Below are 22,602 nucleotides of genomic sequence, written 5' to 3'. Positions count from 1 at the left end.
GTTTACACGAGAACTACATCACACATCGTACATGCATTGAGTCATTTCATTATAAAGAGAACAGTCCAAGAGGCATGAGAGATCAGATATTTATTTTATCGATTTAATGTGGTCAGTACATTATGTTGTAGAAGCTTGTTGAATATCAATCAATGGCAAAAATTGTCATTTCAACAAATTAACGCTTTGATTCGGCTATGAGCAAACACAACAATTCTTTTTGTTCACGGAGTGAACATGTCCCCCACTTGAACCCACTAATGTCTCATACCCAGGTTTGTATCCCTTTATTTAATCCTGCCCCACATGAAAAGGACTTTATCTTATCTTGTATTAAGACATTGGCAGCCAGGACTATTTTTTTTTTGACTTTTTTTTCTAAGCATGTTTACTATTGGATTGAGCTACCACATGATTATAATAGGCTTGATTGATTGTTGGGTAAGGTCAATGCTATTGTTTATTTTGTGATAAGGCTGAGCATATTACTGCATATGAAAAATACACTGCTATTTTGATACAGGCGATTTATTCAATTACTTCCAACTGACGAAATTTAGTTCCTGTTATCTACCCAGTAATGTTTGCTTATCTTAATTGGAACCCTAATAGTTATTGGGCCAATTTTATTATCTGCATGGTATATTAATTGGATTTCAATAGGTCTATGATAGTGATATTGATTTGAAAGTTTGTATTTCAATGAGTTTCTTGCTGGATGGAGAGTTACTAGTATAAAAGCCAGAGTCAGGATGTAGGTATCATTATGCCTCAAATCACTAATTTATTGTAAGATCCGTGCAGAGTAGATTAAGTATAAAAATGGAAAGTTAGAACAAAGTACTATACACCTGATCCGTGAACTGTGTCATTTTGAAAGACTCTTCTTGTTTTTCTAAACGTTGAAAATCTGCTCTTTCCCATGAAATTTCCATTTTCAGCGGATTTTATATAGATCTATAGTGACAGCCCCTCAAATACGAGTTTACTTTTAAATTATGACAAAAACAATTTAAGTAAACAAACTGATACAACAAAACAACTGGCTAGAGCATGTTATGTGTATACAAATAAAAATTTAAGGACCTTTTTGAAAAAAAAGCTAATGAGTGGAATATTGCAGATGTTAAATTGGTAAGCTTTTTTCAGATGCGTGGTGCCTCGCCAGTCTCTGCCTTAGTCAGGAGGGTGGTATCAGATTCAGCCTTCCTAATGAGAGCTTCCAAGGGCGATACAATCATACCGATATTAAACATTTCATTTATATTTGTTCATGAGTGTTGGTCGTAGCCCTTGGCGCAGTTTTGAACTAACAACGACCGAATCATACACAATATATTTTAACCCTGTTCTGTATTACTTCTAAACAGATGGATATAGCAGAAGACACATATTTTGAAAACATATTGGATTACATTGGATGGGAGGCGAATTTCAATTTGGCGCGACTAAGGAAAGAAGTAGATAAAGACGAGTAAGTTAGGACATGTACCAATTTTAACAATGATTATATCAAACTATAATCTTCATTAGTTATAATTTTGCCGAACTAAGAACCTTACACATCACAGCATATTGTTCTATTGTACACCTACATTTCTCAATTTTCTTGGAAATTTTTGTTTTGTTTTAAATCATTAGATGGTTTACAGGACCAGCAGTTGTCAATGCGTATTACAGTCGTACCAGTAATAAAATCGGTAAGATTATTTCTGTTATATATTATATAATCTAATGTGGAATTAGAAATCGTTATTTCTTCTTCTTCTTCCTTATAAGTGCCTTCCTCATTGTATGGGTATTATCGTACTGCGTACAGACAAGCTGTACTTATTTTTACTCTGGAACTTAGAGGAGATGAGTGTAGTTTTGAAGTACAGTCAACAGTACCGGGATGATCCCCTGCTATTTACGAATAGCATGTGACGTTATTTAACGTGCACACTACATTAATGTGAGAAAATATGCATGTACACGGGTCCGACAGCTTAAAGTGCCCTCCGAAGCACTAAGCAAGTAGAGGGAAGTGCCTTGCTCAAGGACACAAAGAGCCAGTCGAGCTCTGGCGGACCTGGGATTCGAACCATCGACCCTTGGATTCACAGTCCAACGCTTAACTGTTAAGTTTTAACACAAGAGCACAGCCAATACAAATATGGTTGCAGTAATATCAATTCCAATTATCTTTACTGTAATTAGCTTAGCTATTATTAACATAACTATTCTGATACAATGTGGTTATTTTCCCTCTCAGTGTTCCCAGCTGGAATTCTACGACCACCTTTCTACCACAAAGATTCTCCATGGTAAGTTGAAAACTTGAGAGATTATGTTATTAACACAAACACACATGTGACCTTTAATATACAGAATTTTAATTATGTTATTCTTTATTCAAAATGTTGAAATAATATTAGTAATAACTGCTCGGAAGGGTTGCTGCCTTAAGCTTATATAACAAGGTAAAGTGAAAGAAATCCCTCTGGTTATTTTGGCCATTAAACATGCAGTTCTGTGGGAGGACATAAAGTCATTTTTTAATTATGACTTTATGTCGATCTTTGCTCTGTTGACCTACACATTTGGCCGATTCCATTTAGGTGCAAGTTGGGACATGTGTAAACATTATAAATATACACATTTGAAAAAAAAAATCATATTATAAGATTGTACATTATGGTTTTAATCAGCGTAAAAATTGTTTCACGGCTGTGTAATGTATTAGCCTAATTTTGCTTGATAATGACTTTCTGTATTTTATCTATTATAACAGTAAATGTGCATGAGTTATTCTTAATCCAGCGTTGTTTCTCGTTTTGAATTAGGTACCTGAATTACGGTGGTATCGGAATGGTCATTGGGCACGAGATAACACACGGTTTTGACGACCAAGGTAAAAGTCATGATAACATATTAGATATGATAAAATATCTCATGATGGTCAATATATTTTCTAAGGCAAACTATTATATGTATTCAGAGTACGGCACAGGAATAATTGACCACGAGATTGCACACGGCTTGTAGGCAAAATCTATATAAGACGTATTCGAGGGTCATTCAAAAAGTCCTACCTCCATCATCACATCTCTGTTTTCTTACGTGCCAGGATATTAAAATTATCCATCGTTATATAATACGAGAAATCTTGGCTACAAAATGAAATTTATTTGATTAAAATGTGATTTTTGGTTGTTAAGATGTGTTAAGATGTGATCTGAAAAAGGGTTAATTTTGATTAAAAAGGTTGCCAACATCAATGTGGAAATCATTACAGATATATTTAAGCTTAAATTGCTTTAGTTTTGTTCATGTTCGGGTATCATGTCTTTTGCACAACAAAACCGAAACATGTCATAGGCTGTTGACATCGTTTGGATGAGCACTTGTTGGTTCAAGTCGTGCTAATTGGTTCATACGTTACAATCAAATAAGTCGTTTGCACAGTTCTTGTATTTTGTAAGTATATACAAGCTTATTAACAAATTGTTCGTCTGATTTCCATGTCGAGATGCATCCATTGCATAGAATAAGGACAAAATTACGAAAAACCTTTTAAAACGTGTTTAGTCGAAATCCTGTTGAACCATTCAATGTTTTCTTCTAATATAAAACATGTTTCGCTTTTGTTTTGAAGTCCCAAGGCATGTCAGGCACCTAAAACAGGACAAAAATATTTATCCTGAGTAAGCAGTTGGACAACAACATCTTAAAAACATGTTATGGACATTATCCAAAGCCACAATTATGATTCTTACTAAACTTTTGTCTTCGATTTTCAACCGTTTTCGATGTACCAAATAATGTATTCGCTTTAACCAACATATCTTATAACAACCAAAATCGCATATTCATCAAATAACTTTTATTTTGTAGCTTAGGTATAATCATATGTAATTTCAATTTCTGGCACGTAAGATGATAGAGATGTGTTGATGTGTTGATGGAGGTAGAACTTTTTGAATGATCTTCGTATGACCAAAATGGATTGTAGTCGCGAAGGATCCGATTCTGCACGGGGTAAATGAATATAGTATACCAACCAAAGTGTATCAATTATCTATTCCTACATTAGGCAATTACCACTCTTTAATCTCAATAACTTTGGCGGGACTATCTCCTACAAGAATGTTAAAACTGTACTAGATCACGTCATGAAGAGAAGTAGTCCCCACACGAACACAACATCCCAAATGACAGTTACTTTGTGTATCGATGGGCGCAATGTGTTAACTCTTATCTAAATACTCCATTGGATTTCAACAGGTCGGCAGTACGATAAGGACGGTCATCTTAAACAATGGTGGAGTGATGAGTCAATCACGAACTTCAAGGAACGTGCACAGTGTGTCATAGACCAATACGGACAATATATTATGCCTGAAAATAATAAAACAGTAAGACGACCATTATTATTGTTATAGAGACTGTATGGTCGAAAACTAACAAAAACTTTACCTTGAATTCTATCAGTCACTCGGCCACGTTCTTATTCTATGTATTAAACGTTATTTATTCGGTAGAGAGAAAGTAATGCCTAACTTATCTATCTTGTGTGTTTACTTAAGTCCTCTTCCATGAGGAGGATCAGTCCCCACTAAAAGCTTTTAGGAACCGTGCGGCTTTTACTTTAACAAAGAATATCATATATTTTATCTAAATTATCTACTAAATTTTTAACAGCGAAGAGACTTTTTTTAATTTAGGACGGTTTATACTTATATATTCTTATATATAGTTGGCTCCTACCAGCTGCCGATGGCGTTTAGTGTAGCCTGGCTCAGGTCCGGATTTACAATTGGGCCAGATGGGCCCGGGCCCAGGGCCGCCAAAATGGGGGGGAATCCCAAAATTGCCTCGTGGATGTTCCATTCAAGCCCGAAAACACCATGTTTAGGACAAAAATATGGTAAAATTGCAAAGTTTTACGCGCTTAGCGCGCGCTGGCTCTTTACATAACAAAATTCACCTTCATTTTGGATAATTATTTGAAAATAGTAAAATCAGAAGAAAATAATTATGCTCGTCTACCTCTAAATTGTTATGCTTCTGTCGCCACTGTCGATCTTATAGTAGGCCGCCTATTTCTAAACCAAAACGTGGCCACTTGAGTGCACATGCCTTCTTCACGGTGAGTTTGGGGCCTTAAAATTTTTGGCCTGGCCCAGGACCCCCAAAAAGGTAAATCCGGTCCTGGCCTGGCTACACAATCGTCCTCGTTTTCATTTTTCCGTTTCGCTAATTCTGGCCTGATTAGAGTTAATCGAGCCAAAACGCGATAAACGGCGGCCAATTACAAGAAAACTACCGTAAAACCTCGTTTACAAGCATATAGAGTGCCTTTGGTGAAAGCTGAATTAATGCAGACGCCATCAATCAACAAAATTATAATATTATGGAGTTTGAGCAAAATAGTTACCGCTACAAACATATACAAGTGCTATTGTAAAACCAATCTATTGTATTGGCATATTTACGGCTGTCTCGTATTAATCTAACTTTCACCAAAAACACTTTATATGCTTGTAGACGAGGTTCTACGGTATTCGTATTGTCAAATAAGCACGGTCTCATACATTTCAATTGGATACTTATTCGTATACATTGTGCATAGTCAACATGTTTATACCTCATAATATTTTTATGCGATGTTTATTGACATGTGTTTTTCTTCTTTTTTTTTAAAGCTTAATGGAATTAAGACACAAGGCGAAAACATTGCAGACAACGGAGGGCTGAAGGAATCATTTAAGGTTCGAATCTATAACAATCATTCATGTGGCCATCAGGGCACCTTTTAACAGATGTTCCTGTTCCCTTACATGTCTCCTTGTGAGGCATATGATTATTCACGGGTGAATGACTATACAAACTGCAGTGATTTCGAATGATAACCTCCAGTAGTTACTATTCATTTTCCAAAAGTTTAAACTAACTTTCAGCACAACAATATCCAACTAACCATGCTAACCTGGATTTTTGATGTGTGACACACATCTTCATCAGAAATAATCCTATGAATTGTAACCATGGTAACGGACTTTGTTGACCTTTGGCCACTTTTTTAATCTTTGGGATTTTGGAGATTATACCTTAGAATCTACCTAGAATAATACCTTAGAATCTAGCAAGAAAGCCAAATCCACATTCTAAATCCAAATCGTGTGCTGAGGCTTGTGGATCAACGTCTAGGCGTTGTACCTGTGCGTACCGCACTACAGGCTGAGTCAAAAAGAAGGCTGTAACTCGAGATCTATAAGGAATCTGCTAAAAATGAAAATACCAATGGAAAGAGCAAATTCTACAAGTCTAAATAAATACAGGAATTGTTGCAATTGCTCACAACAAACTCAAGTTATACTCATTTGAATACGACCACCCATTTTTGTAGCTGCGCACGGTTTCACTTCCCAAGTAGGGGCCTACCTATATATTCATTGGTAAGGCGCGATATTCAAATGCAAATAAAGTTCTGTGGCGGGTGTGGATTCGATCAAAAATTCCTACATGTTAAAGAGCCCTTTTCAATATGAATTTTACCTCATTGCACTACATTATAATAAAACGGGCTAAATGACAACATGGCACCACAATTTACCGCACACGGGATCGTACGTTTCTGTCGACGAAGTATCATGAAACTAAGAGTCCCACTGAAGTTCATCGTCTTTTTCGTCTCCAATTTCCGACAGCTAACCGGGTGTCATTTAAGGGAGCAGTATATATAAATGTGAGCAAGCTCAATGTGCATGGGACACTAAGGAACAGACAGCCGAAAGCTTCAGGCAGACCACGAACTGCTAGATCACAAGTGAATATTGCTAGAGTTAGACATGCGTTACAGCAAGACCAAAGATCAGCTCAATCCTTTACCCAACATTCCCCAAATCAAGCTTCTGCCGTATCGTTCATAAAGACTTGAATTGGTATCCATACTAACTATAGTACCGTCATGGACCTTGTTGAATATTAATTAAAAGCAAAAGTTGTCTTTTCAACTTAAAATGGATGAAAATCAATCAGCCGTGTGCAGCTACAAAAATGGGTGGTTGTATTCAAATGAGTATAACTTTAGTTTGCTGTGAGCAATTGCAACAATTCTTTTTTTTATTTAGACGTGTATAATTTGCTCTTTTCAGTGGTATTTCTATTTTTAGCAGATTCCTTACAGATCTCGAGTTACAGCCCCTCAAACATGAGTTTACTTCTTTTTGACTCAGCTTGTATAAATCACTGCGCTTTTATTTGAATGATACTTCCTGCCGTGCTGCGGTAGGCACAACTACAAAAGTTAATTGTCCTTCAACATTTCAGTTTGTAAGCCTGGAATCTGGGTACATTATCATCTATTGAAATCACGAAGTAAAGAAGTCACGCTAGTTGGTATTGCTATTTGTGGAAGAGATAGTGTTGATGTACCAGTTCTACATTACTGTGACAGCAATGACCAATTGGTAATTGTAATTTCTCACTCCCCTCACTCTTCTCTATTGCAGGCATATATGGAAAACGAATACGCCAATATAAAGCTACCCGGATTAGATGAATACACTCCTGAACAACTTTTTTATCTTAATTTTGCACAGGTAATTTAGGAATGGGTGGGGTATAATAGAGTCTCAAACCTAATGTCCTATGGAGTGAATTACCGTAAAACCCCGTCTACAAGAATATAGAATACTTCTGATGAAAGCTACATTAATCCAGGCGCCATTATGGAGTTTGAGCAAATAAATTACGGATCCAAGCAGATACAAACAAGTATTATTTTAAGACCAATCTATTGTATTGGTATATTTACGCTTGCTTCGAATTAATTTAGCTTTCATAAAAAACACTGTATATGCTTGTAGACGGGGTTTTACGGTATGGCCTTTGGATCAAGCTTATGGAGACACAGCCTTGTGGACACCCAAAAAATTGCTCCATTTCAAAAATTCAACACAGGACATAAAACTGCATGTTTGGATTTATGCTAATTCAGCACTGTTCCACTGCTGAGTCCCCAAACTTTTGTTATGTGTTTGTATGAGCTGTTGCGAGATGGATGTAAAGTCTGCCCAAAAAGTAACGCAGCTTTTATAACTAAATATCACAAAAGCACGTGTTTTCACAGCATTTTACTAGTGCCTATATTTATCTTGCTTTTATCGGGTGGTAGACCTGTAAAATCTGCAATTCAAGCCAAATAAATTTAACGAGTACAACATTTGACTAACACGTCTCTCACCGTGATATACTTGTTTACAGGTATGGTGCAGTGCCTACAGGCCGGAGGGTGTCGATTCGGCCATCCTTACTGCTGTACATAGTCCTAAGAGATATAGGTAAGATTTACACTATGTTATGCTGCGGAAACATGGTCTATGGTATTACATTTCCGTAACAATACGAAAATTATTCTTACGCTATATTACGGGTTTTTTTAATAAATAATATTTCATGCTTTCAATGCTTACAACATTTATACATGAATGGCCCGGTCAAATTATTTGAATAGGCTTATTTATCATATAACAAATAAGTTAAATATACTGTAAAAGTTAGAGGAAGTATCTAGAATAAACTCTTAGCAAGGACTCAAACAACTTGTAAAATTTGCTTCTACGTGAAAAAGCACCTTTAGCGAAAACTTTTTTTTATATCGTTTTTCCCGATTCATGTTTCCGAGTTAGCGAGGATTATCGAGGAATATTATGTACTTGAAACAAAAATCGAGTACCCTTGCGAATCAGCTATCGCGCTTTCGTACACGCGCATGCTTACGACGTTTATACGTGACTGGCCCCGGTGTAATTTGATTTGTCTGTAACATGATCAATATTATTTCATCTCACTTCAAGGACTGATATGGTATACTGGAACTTTTTCAGCTGATCACTTTCCTGAATATGTTCACCAATATGAGTAATACCATGTCCTTTCCAGTCTTTATCGGGTTTTCCAGGGAAAGTTAATAATAAGTAGGAGTCCTGCCTTATTAACTACTTTTATTAAACTGTTATAAAGGTAACATCTCAGCTGAAACAAATAATAAAAAGTTAGACTAATTACTTGGGATTTATTAAACAAGCAAAAGTTGAAATTTAAAATACATTTGTTTCACCATTTCTTCGCAGAGTAATTGGGCCTTCTCACAACTCATTTGATTGGCCAAAAGTTTACAACTGCCCAGACGACACTTATATGAACCCACCTGCTGATGATAAATGTGTGCTATGGTAAACCCAAGTTGACATCGTGGATGTCTTAAAATCTTACCTCATATAATATAATATAAAATAAAATAAAATAAATGCAGATATTTATAATACGCTTTATGCCGTAAACAGCCTCAACAACCTCTCAGATTATGAGTCCAAGGCCATAACCACTGAGCCACCGTATTGATGGTCTCAATCAGAGATCAGGACCATCAATTCTCAATAAAAGAATGAAAGACATAAAAAAAGCTTTTCACTACTTAGAGTGCCCATAACTTTGAGCATAATTAACTTAAATCAATCAAATTTATACACATTTGCAAATGCCATTTAATCATGAATATTTTGAGCATCCCAATATCGTTTTACAAAGGTGCGATATCAATCTGTAGCTAATACAATTATCCAAATGTTTATACCAATTGTATTGCTTGAAAATAATTGTGCTGACTGTAATGGCTACAAAATGTATTGTGCATATTTTTTTCAGTGTGTTTTAAACATTATTTAATTTTACTCAGATGTTGCATTACGTTACAAAACCCTTGAACGATATGTAATATTTTACCATCGTTTTAGCTTAAAAGGGGATAATAACACAAATGACAGCTCTTACTAACTGTCAATGTTAACAAGGTGGTCACTTCCTGGAAAGCTAGACTAAACAGAGGCAATTGATGTGACTTAAGATTTAAGATCTGGGTCGCATAATGCCTCTGGGTGTATGACAAAGAAACGTAACGGGTTCTGTAAAGTAATGTGAAATCAATCATGCAAAATCAAAGAAAACAACTCCGCAACGTTTGCGTATCGCTCTTACGGATTCAATCATGTTTCACCATTGTTCATCACCGTTTAATAAGCACTTTGTATTTAAACAAAATTGGATCCCTAGTTGAGTGAGCTGTTTGTCAACTGATAATGATTACTCTGTTCCATATCTAAAATGCTACAAAAGAAATTGATATGAGTTAATTAAGGCCCAAGTCTTCAATCTGTTGGGACGTCATTCAAAGAGCTACAATCCAGGAAAAAAATAGTTGACACACTTGCACTAAACAATTGAAATGCGTGCCCTCTCAAAATTGTAGAGGCGAGTGAAACATGCATGCAGTATATGTGAAGACTCCCCCTATACCTCACCTTCCCCATTCCCCATCTTTCGTCTCACAGGCCAGTTGACAACGTGGCTTTGTCCACAGCTTGGTCCAACATTGAACTGGTGGAGCGGGGGCTGAGATATGCCAAAAAACAGGCTAACCTTTTTTTTTTTTTTCCTGGATTGTAGTCATACATTTTGACCTCTGTTTTTTAAGCTACACGGATATTGACTTCAGAAGACAAGTTTCGAATTTTCTTTAAAAAAAATGAAAAAAATGCATCAAAATAAAAGTATCTCAAAACATTAAATGCTGAAACTTATATGGCTAACACGAACAGCATGTTACAAGTTGGAGACCTCTACAATTAGGTGGCCACGTCTAGTGGTCACCACCACATTCAGTGGCGGAATAATATAGAATTTGAGTTTTCTGTTTTAAAATATATAATGATAAAAAATGGATTATTATTATTATTATTATTTCTATTTTTATATATACTTTCATATTGTGTACACTTGAGTTTAGTGCACTTTTGAGCACACTTGGGTTATTGCCTGTGCTTTTTGCCGAATGTAATATATAAAGATCTCTCAAATTAGTCGCATATTCTAATTTCCATTTCTTGTTTGTCTTTAATATCAAATATTAATTAAACTGTAAATATACTGAAGGGAAGAGTTTAGTCTTTTAGAATTCTTAAGTTTTATACCATAGTGCTGTGTTTTTGTGATGTGTTTCATAAGAATTTAAAAAATACCGTAAAACCCCGTCTACAAGCATATAGAGTGCTTCTGATGAAAGCTACATTAATACAGGCGCCATTATGGAGTTTGAGCAAATAAATTACGGATCCAAGCATATACAAACAAGTATTATTTTAAGACCAATCTATTGTATTGGTATATTCACGCTTGCTTCGAATTAATTTAGCTTTCATAAAAAACACTATATATGCTTGTAGACGGGTTTTTACGGTACATGTTGTATTTCCAAACACGGTACGAAACCACGGCACTATAATAGAAAACATGAAAAAAAATCTTGTTTTCTATTATAGTGCTGTGTTTAGAAACTGTGTTTGGAAATACAGCATGGATTTTGTTTATTCTTATGTTTTCTATCATAGTATGTACTGCAGGATTTTGAGACGGACAAAATGCTGTGTTTTCGAACACCTAAAGCCAATGTCGCTCTTGATCATCAGAAGAATGTTTTTTTACTTCTTATGTTTTCTATTGTAGTGCTGTGTTGAGCCTGTGTTTCGTGGTGTGTTATTATTCTATAATATTTTCAAGTTTCAAGTTTAAGTTTATTTCACCATCATCATATCACATAGGTAACAAAATATAGAGAAAATGGTGGTACGACAATCACAAGAGCAAAGCTCGAAAGACGTGATTGCCCTCAGTGCAAAACCGAAAATACGTCTACAAACAACAGACAGGGACGGGGTGCAAAACGGCAGACTGACATACCTAGTGCAGACAGACAAAGACGTTGGCAATGGCATTTAAGGAAAATTATGGAGAGGGATCATGAGAAGTATGTTATAACTTACAATAATAATAGTGCTATGTTTGGGTGATGTGTTTGGAAATGCAGCATGGATTTTTTTAATGCTTATGTTTTCTATTATAGTGCTGTGTTTTCGTGATGTGTTTCTTATGAATTAAAGAAATCTATGCTGTTTTTCCAAACATAGTACGCAAACACAGCACTGATTTTATAAAACATAAGAATTTTAAAAATCCATGCTCACTCTTAGAAGAAAAGGATTCTTCAAAATGATATAGGGTTCGTTCACGAACCATGTGCGCTTGAAGAACCTTTAAAGGTTCGATAGATTTCGATTTAGGGTTCCACAAGGAACCCCTATTTTACTTGAAAGTGGTTTCTAGTGCACTTATTACATAATACTGAAACATAGGGCAAACTCTATTTAACACCACTAGTTTTATACTTGCTTTGCTTTCAAGCAAATGCACAGAATTTTCTGCCCGTTCACTGTTAAGACCGTACTGTTAAGGATAATTTCTAGAGTACGTGTCACCATACTTCAAAGAATCTTAATGCAATGGTTCTTTGAAGAAACAAGAAGAACCTGACAAACAAGATGAACCTGTAAAGAAGGGGTTCTTCAAAGAACCCTTATCATGAAGGTTCTTCCATTTACGGGACAAAATTTTGACAGGGTTCTTCAAAGAACCCTAAGGGAGGACAGTTTTTATGGTCTACTGAGCTCAGCAATGCTTTGCTGTCTTCGATAGCGCATTGTATCGGAGAGGTACCTGGCTTTTATCAAAGCCCAAACCCATTAAAGCCTGTAGCAAACTCTTTTAGGCTCCGCTCAATTGACAACTCTGCTCCGATACAACGCATTGACCAAAATATTGATCGAATCAATTTTACGACCATGCTTGAATTAACAACCCCTTGAAACCTAATTACACCACTTTATGTAAACATAAACTTACACACATTATTTACTTTCTATTGCCACAGACACGACCCGAGACATGCGTATTTAATGACCACTTGAGTAGTTGATGAGTGGGTCGTTATGTACTTACTGAACACAAAGGAAATTGATTTTAGTTTTACCATCGACCGTGTTTATAATCCTGCTGCTCTGCTGAACGCTCCGATAGATATCAGCAAACTCGTATACTGTTCGCTTGTTCCTATCGAACGCTCTAGCGTACATGAACCATTATCGAAGATAGCAAAGCATTGCTGAGCTAAGTAGACCATAAAAACTGTCCTCCCTAATGTATATGTTTCTTGGAAGAGAGCTTAAGGGTTTCATATACGGGACAAGGTCAAGAACCCTAAAGTAGTTGTGCCTACCGCAGCATGGCAGTGTCATTAAAATAAAAGCGCAGTGATTTATAGTGCGGTACGTTGATCCACAAGCCTCGGTACACTTTACAGAATGTGGATTTGGATCTAAACTTGCACCTTTTTTTCTAAGGGTGCTGTATTTCCAAACACAGCACTATAATAGAAAGCATAAACATTTTTTAAACATGTTTAATTCGTAAGTTTTCCATTATAGAGATATGTTTGAGAATAAAGCATGGATTTTCAAACACAGCACGAAAACACAGCACTATAATAGAAACAATGTTTCAATTTTTATGTTTTCTATTATAGTGTAGTTGGAAATACAACATGATCTTTTTGTTAATGATTATGTATTCTTTTATAGTGCTGTGTTTGTGTGCTGTATTTGGACATATATCATGGATTTTTCAATTTTTATGTTTTCCATTATAGTGCTGTGTTTGGGTGCTGTGTTTGAAATACAGCATTTGTTTTTAATTTTTATGTTGTATATTTAATATCTTGTGGAACTTGTGCAGTTTAATGAATGTTCCGCCGACATTTATTTCACGTTTTTACCATTATGATCCTCGAGCGGTTCTTTTTCTTTCTCGTTTTTTTTTGTTGTCTGCTTTTTTGCAACAGAAAGGGAATAGCGTAATAATAGCAAATGTCCATCCATTACCTGAAGAAACAAAAAACAAATACACAGTTGTTCAGTTTTCAGGAACGTTATATTGGTTAGAGCAGCATGCCACAGCGGTTAAGGTTTTTGAATCTGGTTGAAGAGATTTCCGGCTTAATAAGCCCAATCGGTATTTTAACTTCCGGGGTGTTTTTTTTTTGGGGGGGGGCACTTTGACCTCTGACATATCAGGGAAATTGTTGTAATTATTATTAATTTATTTATTATTGTCATAATGTTATCTTTAAAAATATTTAGATAAATTAATTTATTCAATAATAATGTTTTTTGGGTTTGTTTTTATTCTTGTAAAACATTTTAGATTATATTTTGTATGCACAAAACCCGATTTTTCTGAATTTTCTCAATAGGTCAGAGGGCAAAGTGTCCCAAAACTGCCAAAACTGTCCCACAATTCATTGCAAACTTCCAATGCCGATTTGGCTTATTCCCAGTGGAAGGAAGAAAAATCCGCTCTTTCTATACTGTATTAGACTAGGTCATGCTCGATTTTGAGAAATAGGAAAGCACTATTTTTCTGATGAACGCATTCAGTTGAACTCAATCTCACTAGAAGTACAGTAGCATGTCGAATGCAACATATATCGGCCTGATTACAAGACGGGCTTACTTATTGGACAATTCTGATTTTCAGATCTACACGTTTAAGGTATAACATCTTTTTTGGTCCTATAGCGCTATCGGTGACCGAAGAGGTACCGATGGCACTTTTTATCGTACTCCGAACATTTGTACAGTGCATTCGTTTTTTATTTAGATGGAAAAGAATAACACTATATAACTGTTAATTATTAAGCTTGCTACAATTTATTACATGTCCAGGGAGTGATGTTAAGAGTCCTATAGGACCAAATTGGATGTGGTCCCTAGAGTGGCCGCAACATATTGAAAAGATACAATTAATTTAAGACTGGAATTTCGAATTGAACTTTGACTGAAAATACAATATAACACTGTAATTGAAATCAGCCTTAAAACAGCATTTCTCAATAACCCCAATCGCTGGAGTTGGCAACATATTTCACGATTTTTGTTCGGATTCAAAAGTTATTAAAACGCTTCATTCTTCATGTGCACGCCCATTTGCATTTTGATAGCTCATTACATTACCGGAGTACACTAATGTGATATTTACTTCGCACGATATACTCGTGCTATACTCTCTTTTTATGTTTATTCACCTGAGTAGGAACGACCCTGTGCATATAAAATAGGGACAGGCTTTATCATTAAAACAAGAAATTCAATGTAACAGCTATGGAACGTGAAACCGCGAAAATATTACTTCGACGAAATCGAGATAAGCACTTGACATTTTCTTAGTTTTTAACAGGTTACTGATGCTCCTTTAAAGGGAGTCTCCGACAATCATAACATTATGCCTTATATGTTATAAAAATAAAACGAATCACATGGTATTATTTAAAACAAATTCATATTGACCATAAAAAGGAATAAAAACAGTCCGCTCTAAACACGCGATATTCAAAATTCCCGCGCCGAAATTGTCTAAGTGCACTGACGTAATAGTTACTTGTGCTCAATTGTCGTCAGCCTTCATTGTATTACTGGGACGTCATTGCACTCGACAATTTCGGCGATCGGGAATTTTGAATATCACGTGTTGAGAAACGGATGTTTTTATTCGTTTTATGGTCACTATGAGTTTCTTTTAAATAAAACCACGAGATTCGTGCTTGATAATTATCTTTCTTACATATAAGGCATAATGTTGTGAGTGCCGGAGACTTCATTTAAGATTAAGTGCGGCGATATTCCTATTACTTACGTGCATGCTTTCTATAACATGTAAGTGAAGTATAGATTGAACATACAATTACTACTTCTTCTCAAATTGAGTTTGAGACAACGGCATACTTTCGGATGTTTTGCTGTTTACAATGGTGCGAACCGTAATGCAATTCGTGCGTAGCTCGCACTGCCTTGCTGATTGGGCTTATTATTAACATTCACGCTGAAAATGTTCTTGTTGTTTTACATGGATGCATAAGGGGACGATATTTGACATTGTACGTATTAAAGTTTGAAGACAATGATCCTTTATTCATAAACCATCAGGGTTACCCCCTTTAATAACAATAAGTACGTATAATAGACCTTTTTTAAACCGGTAAATTCCAATTAAATAAAGCCTAAGCATGAAATAATTTCCCCGATCGCGCGCGCATAAAAAAGTACCTCTTCAGCATTACGTACAGTGCGAAGTTCCATTGCATAACAGGCATCATAACCACGATGAACTTTCGTGCGGTCAATTATGGATGAGAGAAGTACTTTTGCCAAGGATACACAATGTGTAATCAGCGCGTGGTGGTACTTCAACTTCAACTTCAACTCTGGTATTGGCAGGACCCAGAAAGACTGGATATGACAGCCAAGCTTGTGCGGGGGTTATAAGCGTGGTTACTAACCCTGAGCCTGTAAGTGTGCTTGGAATGCTTGGTTATTTGAAGCTTGGATTATGTTTTCTTTGAGGTTATTCCACTGGGGTATTGTTCTTGGGAAGAATAAATACTTGTGACTTTGGAGTCTGGTCTGATGTTGGATAAACCTTCTAGAGTTGTAGCGGCGAGAAGGTCGGGTAACTGGCGTTAGGTAACGGTCACTGGAGATGTCCACCTCATCGTTGATGATCTTGTACAACAGGGTTGACGTGCAGATCTTCTGCGGTCCTTAAGCGACTGCCACCCGAGGTCTTTCAAGAGAGTTGTTACCGACCCCTTGGTGCGTTCATAATTTGACTGTCAAAGGGGGCAGCACTTCTCTGGATCTTCTCCACTTTCACCTTGTTGTTCTCCTAGCGAGGATCCCAAATCACGGAGCCATACTCAACGTGGGGTCTAACAAGGCTAATGTAGGCCGTTTCCTTCAACTTCTCTGGACAATTCCCAAGGTTTCGACAAACCACACCGAGCATTCTGCTTGCTTTGGATGTTGCAGAGCCAATCTGAGTATTCCATCCTAGATCATCCTGAAGATGGATTCCCTATTATGGATGTGACTTCACGACGGCGAGTGTCTGGCCGCACAGTTTGAAGTCATGGTGTACTTGACTTCTAGAGTTGGATACATGCATCACATAACACTACTTGCTTGGATTCAATTGCATCTGCCAGTCTTGTTGCCACTTGGTAAGATGGTCTAGGTCAGCTTGGAGAGCTTCACGGTATACAAGGGCATCATCTGCAAATAGACGTGCTGTTGATGTAATCAGCTCTGGTAAGTCGTTGATGTAGAGAATAAATAAATATTATGTAGATATTTATATAGCGCTTGATGCCGTAAACGTATGTAAACAGCCTCAAAGCGCCTTACATTTATTCCGCCGTCATTAGAATAATCGGAACCACGTTTGCAGCCTACAAATGGCGCAGGGTTCATCAGTACAAAGACTGTGACTACCCCTAACAGCTTCCCATTGCACCTGGTTGGGGTGAAGCAAGCGAGGGAAAGCGCCTTGCCCAAGGGCACAACACGGTGGCGGTACGGGGACTCGAACCCACGCACGTCGAGCAAGATCTCAGATTATGAGTCCAAGGCCGTATCCACTGAGCCACCGTGCCCTCAAAGAAGAAAAGGAGCAGTTCGAGGACCGTTCCATGAGGAACTCCAGAGTCGTCGGAAACTGCAGATGAAGTTCTACTTTCCAGCACTACTTTCTAGGATCGGTCTTGAAAACAGGAAGATATCCAGGACAGCAACTGATTGTTTATGTCGTAGTACTTTAGTTTCAATTGGAGAAAAGGCGGAGATGAGGCACGGTGTCAAATGCAATTGTAATGTCGAGTATGATGCACTCACAGAAAAAATACACAAATTGTGTAAAATTTAACACAACTTCGATGTACGTATAGAACTCCAAAACAAAAAAGGTATTTTTTACATAACCATGAATTATGTATAAAAAAAAACCCATAGCAGATAAGTAATAAAAAATACATACATATTAGGTAAAATATTTACATAACTTTTAGGTAAAATATTTACATAACTTTTATGTAGATTTTTTACCTCAGCTATTAGGTATTTTACTACATAATTGTTATGTAATATTTTACACAAATTATGTAAAACATTTATATAGCATATGAACCATATAACAAATAGGTATTTTTCACACAACCTTGAATTATGTAAAAAATACATACCAGTTAAGCAAAAAAACAGGTCAATAGGATTGGGGCTTTCTTTCTTTCTTTCTTTCTTTCTTTCTTTTATTTTATGCTGAAACATAATTCATGATAGATTTGAAGTCATCAGATCTTGGTTAACTGTCAGATTCATTCAACAATACAATTTCATGCATGAAGTATTTTATTTTGTTTTTATTTTATTTTCTATCAGTTCAACCCGCTATCTAGTTAATGTTCAATGTAAGCGTTTCCCTCGCGCGTGTACATGTATGATACAATGCTATAGTACACTAATGCATTGTCACTTCAAGGCTTCAAGCCTATAATTCGTGACACTTGGTACACTAGGCTACACTATCATTTCAATGCATATCACGGCTACACTGTCCGTATTACCAGAGAAGATCTTCTGTGGTATTTGTGATCTATCTCAACACGTACACACATTGCTAGATACACACAGTGTCCGGGCACAATTGTACTGTAGGCCTAATGGTTGTCCTACTAGTAGCACATGATCGCTGCAATGTCCCGGTGCATGCAAATTCTAATGTTGATCAATCTAGCAAAATGAACCCATAAATAGCCATTTTAAAGTATCAAAGAAATCCATGCATAACTTATCGAACGAATCTCCAGTTTGGTTCAAGCTTAATGACTCCGAAACCTACCTATTTGAATGAAGTTTCAGCAGGTATGCGCTACACGATCACACACACGTCGTGTCCGCCATTGCTTTCGGTTTGCGCAACTTCTTACATGAAATAGGTAAAAACTACATGTGTGTCGAAGTACATAACACGTTAGGTAGATTTTCTCCAATCAGCGAAGTATTTTGGGCTGACATTTTACTTCATTTAATGCAATGATTACACAAACTAGGTAAACTAGCTTTTTGACAAACTTTTACATATACTGTGTATAATTTAATTTACATCGTGTTTTTTTTTACATAACGTGTGAATATTTCTGAGTGTGACATCCATGTTCTTTCTCTGGTCCAAGGCACTGCTGAGATCATGATGCGTGATTAGCAGCTGTGTATCACATGAACACCGTTTCCAAAATCCATGTTGCTGGTCAGACAAGATATGGTGATGGTCAAGATGGCTCATGATTTGGCTGTGGATGACATGTTCCATGGTTTTACAGGAAATACTCGTTCATGACACTGGTATGTAGTTTTTAGCTTCCGCTCTGTCACCCTTCTTCAAGATTGGTGTAATGTTGGCTTATTTCTAATCGTGTGGTAAAACTCCTGAATGAAGAGATTGGTTGTATATGAATGTCAACACTGGTGCAAGTTGAGGAGCAAGAGTCTTCAGAATACGACTCGGAAGTCCATCTGGCCCAGCGGCTTTTGAAGGATTGAGCTCGGAGAGCAACTTCTCCATTCCTGGTACTGTGATCTTGAAGTTCGGCATTGGAGGAAAAGGACTAGGACCTTTTTCGGGTATGCAGGTGGTGTCCTCAGTTGTAAATACCGATTGAAATTTGAGATTCCACTGCTGTTATATCTCCTTATGCCTCGTTTGATGTGACGCCAGAAAATCTTACTCTTCCATCTTTGGTATGTCTTATGCAAGTGACTGACTTACGGAAGAGGTGATGCATCTTTTGACGTTCTGTAAAAATGATCTAACTGACGCAAAATGATCTGAGGTGTTAGCTCAATTATGCTAGGACAGTATTTAAACCGGTGTTCACATTGGCTAAATAAGCTGTATTTTCGCGCAAAAGGTTACCCTGATTGGATTCCTGACATACCCTCTCCGCCAATTTGACCCCCAGCTTATTAAAAAATATCGCTCACTAAGGAGTGTGAGATATTGTTCTTAATGTGGCCAATATGAAATTTTAAATGCCGAAAAATGATGAACATTCGCACTTTTCATTCCGTTACCGTCATTTGTGAAGTACCAAATAGTGCAAGTGTTAGTTAAATACCTTTGTAAAATATTTCTCGCGCGATGACGAATGTTGATTCTGGCTAAGTAAGTTGTATTTTCAATCAAAACGGGTACCATGCTATGACATTTCTTGACCCCCTAATTTTGACCCCCTAGCTTACTGAATAAATACAGCAGTTTTCCGAACTTTTCCGATCTTGATTTGAAATGGTCTATGGGCAACATAATTTACACATAATATACTTCTACGTACCTATGGACTACAGTAGTAATTGGGACCTTCAACACGGCAACTTGGTAAGCTTTCACTTAACGCTGTACATGGATTGCTGGTACATGGACTTGAATAGGTACCTATTGATAACATTATAATCAACAATTTAAGTTATTGCGTTATGAGGAAAATTATGAGAAATGAAAACAAACATTTAGAAAAAAAAGTTATTCTTATGTTTGACTTTGTTTTATTAGGATTTGTAAATCAATATATTTTGTTTTTCATTGTGGGTGTCCCTGAAAGAACTGTATCGTCGGAAACTGATCAGTTTTGGTACTTTAACGAATATATCAAATGTAACTAAATAACTGATGACGTTGAGGAACATATCCGCTATAATATACTTTTTGAATTTAAAGGAATTTTACGAAACTCCATAATTTTCAAGCATTTCCACGGAGTCAATATCTATCAATGATAACAGACGCATGCATGCGCTGATGATGCGCTGATGATGCGCAGTGATTAGGCCAATCATCTTAATTGTCAATCATAATAGTTCGTCTCAAAGCCCTTCACATGTTTAAACAAAACCTAATACGGAATGCGGTTTTAATTAGTTAATTAATTAATTAATTTATTTATTTATTTATTTATATACTTTAATTTTGTGTATCTGTGGCAAGAATAGACCTTTTTCTTGAGCATGTTAAAACATGCTCAGGGAGGTTGCACTGTGGTCAAGATGAAGAATTTTGAGATGTACGCTTTGGGCTATGTTGACGTCTGACGATTTTTGTGTGGTGGAACGGGAAAAATAAAACACTGGAAAAAAAACCCTGAAATTTACTCAATCCAGCGGGAATAACGCGAAAAACGGTTGATTTTACAAATGCGCGCGGGGGCTTTACGAATTATTAAATCAAGATGGCCTTAGAACTCATAATGGTAATAAAATAGATCATCGATTGGTATTTGAATGAGTTTCGTAAAATTGTTATATTTCATGAACGGTATGGTAAATTGTCAAAATTCAAACAGTATGTGATAGCTGATTTATTCCTTAACCACACCAATTATTTATTTATGTTTAGTTGTGGCGTTTTAAAAGATACTCAAACAATTAAGTTTCCGACGATACAGTTCTTTCAGGGACACCCTGGAAAATGATGAGAAATGAAAATAAGCATGTAGAAAAAAATTATTCTTATGTTTGACTTTGTTTTATTAGGATTTGTAAATCTATTTATTTAGTTTTTCATTGTATTATGAGGAAAATTATGAGAAATGAAAATAAGCATGTAGAAAAAGGGTATTTGACTTTGTTTTATTATGGTTTGTAAATCTATTTCTTTTGATTTTCACTGTATTATGAAGAAAAATTATGAGAAATGAAAATGATGAGAATTGAAAATAAGCTTCTAGAAAAAAAAACCAGTTATTCTCATGTTTGACTAGTGAACAAATTTAGCTGTGTGTAACGGTTTAAGGGATCTGGAATGAGCGTTTTGAGAGTTTCGATAGTATTTTTTGTGGGACATGAGAGCACATCAGACATATGGAACTGCATTCTGAATACGAAGAATGTCTTTCTGATATCAAATAATTTTCATTTTTTGAAATTCACGATATAATACAAATTTTATGACAAATTATAAAAAATTGATATTTTTCACATTTTTGATATAACAGTCCTCGAAGTTAATTTTATAAATCTAATGACATATTCTTAAAGTGTATGTAGCTGGGAGGAAAAGCCGACGATCAATTGAAAATTTTGACCTTTCATATTTTAGATATGGATTTTTTTTTATTTTTTTTCTAATTTTTTTTGGTGTTTTGGGAAAAAATCCATATCTTCAATACGAAAGTCCAAAATTTTCAATTGATCGTCGGCTTTTCATCCCACCTACATACACTTTAAGTATAAATCATCAGAGTTATAAAGTTTACTTCGAGTACTGTTAAATATCAAAAATATAAATTGTTAATCATTTGCCATAAAATGTGTATTGCATTGCGAATTTCCAAAAATCAAAATTATTTGACATCAGAAGGACATTCTTCGTATTCAGAATGCAATTCGATATGTCTGATGTGCTCTAATGTCACACAATAAATACTGTCCAAACGTTCATACCCCACCCCTTAAACTCTACCAATAAATGAGTAGTTGTCAAAGTGAACTTTCATATTTCAACATTACATAAAAATGTATCATGGTACCCCAAAGTTTGTTTCAGAAATGAGAATACCAGACTACCATAAAAACGAGACAGTATCCTTTAGTTGGGTAATATGGAATTGTATTATAGATTTTTACCCATTTTTTCAGTCTTCCTTTTTACTAAATGTTGGCGTATATTAAATTAAAATAAATACTCTGCCTTCTCAACCTTCGTTATAATAATGCGCAATTAATATTCATTCCTTTCCCATATTCCTTTATGCATCAGATACTCATGTAACAGCTTCTAAACAAAATG

The 22,602-nt window shown here is 36.0% G+C and overlaps 2 protein-coding genes and 1 pseudogene across 2 annotated transcripts in view; 2 read left to right on the top strand and 1 right to left on the bottom strand.

Annotated features, from left to right (window-relative positions):
* LOC140168290 (membrane metallo-endopeptidase-like 1) overlaps nt 1-10,924 on the top strand; it is a 46,266-nt gene extending 35,342 nt beyond the window's left edge. The window contains exons 14-22 of the mRNA XM_072191644.1: nt 1,371-1,474; nt 1,642-1,700; nt 2,255-2,306; nt 2,826-2,893; nt 4,267-4,397; nt 5,688-5,753; nt 7,497-7,586; nt 8,251-8,327; nt 9,120-10,924. Coding sequence (XP_072047745.1) covers nt 1,371-1,474; nt 1,642-1,700; nt 2,255-2,306; nt 2,826-2,893; nt 4,267-4,397; nt 5,688-5,753; nt 7,497-7,586; nt 8,251-8,327; nt 9,120-9,225 — 753 coding nt within the window. The 3' untranslated portion in view covers nt 9,226-10,924. The remainder of the gene's footprint in view (nt 1-1,370; nt 1,475-1,641; nt 1,701-2,254; nt 2,307-2,825; nt 2,894-4,266; nt 4,398-5,687; nt 5,754-7,496; nt 7,587-8,250; nt 8,328-9,119) is intronic.
* Nucleotides 10,925-12,315: 1,391 nt separating this feature from the next.
* LOC140168804 (small nucleolar RNA U3) lies at nt 12,316-12,510 on the top strand (annotated as a pseudogene).
* A 565-nt stretch (nt 12,511-13,075) lies between these two features.
* The window catches only part of LOC140167624 (uncharacterized), a 30,966-nt gene continuing 21,439 nt past the window's right edge, over nt 13,076-22,602 (bottom strand). The window contains exons 20-21 of the mRNA XM_072190922.1: nt 20,153-20,253; nt 13,076-13,814 (exon numbers count right to left, since the gene is read on the bottom strand). Of these exons, the coding sequence (XP_072047023.1) occupies nt 20,153-20,253 (101 nt within the window). The 3' untranslated portion in view covers nt 13,076-13,814. The remainder of the gene's footprint in view (nt 13,815-20,152; nt 20,254-22,602) is intronic.

This window comes from Amphiura filiformis, chromosome 13, assembly GCF_039555335.1.
Source record: "Amphiura filiformis chromosome 13, Afil_fr2py, whole genome shotgun sequence".
Taxonomy (NCBI): domain Eukaryota; kingdom Metazoa; phylum Echinodermata; class Ophiuroidea; order Amphilepidida; family Amphiuridae; genus Amphiura; species Amphiura filiformis.
The sequence above is the reverse complement of the archived record's forward strand: the minus strand, read 5'-3'. Positions and strand labels throughout refer to the sequence as shown.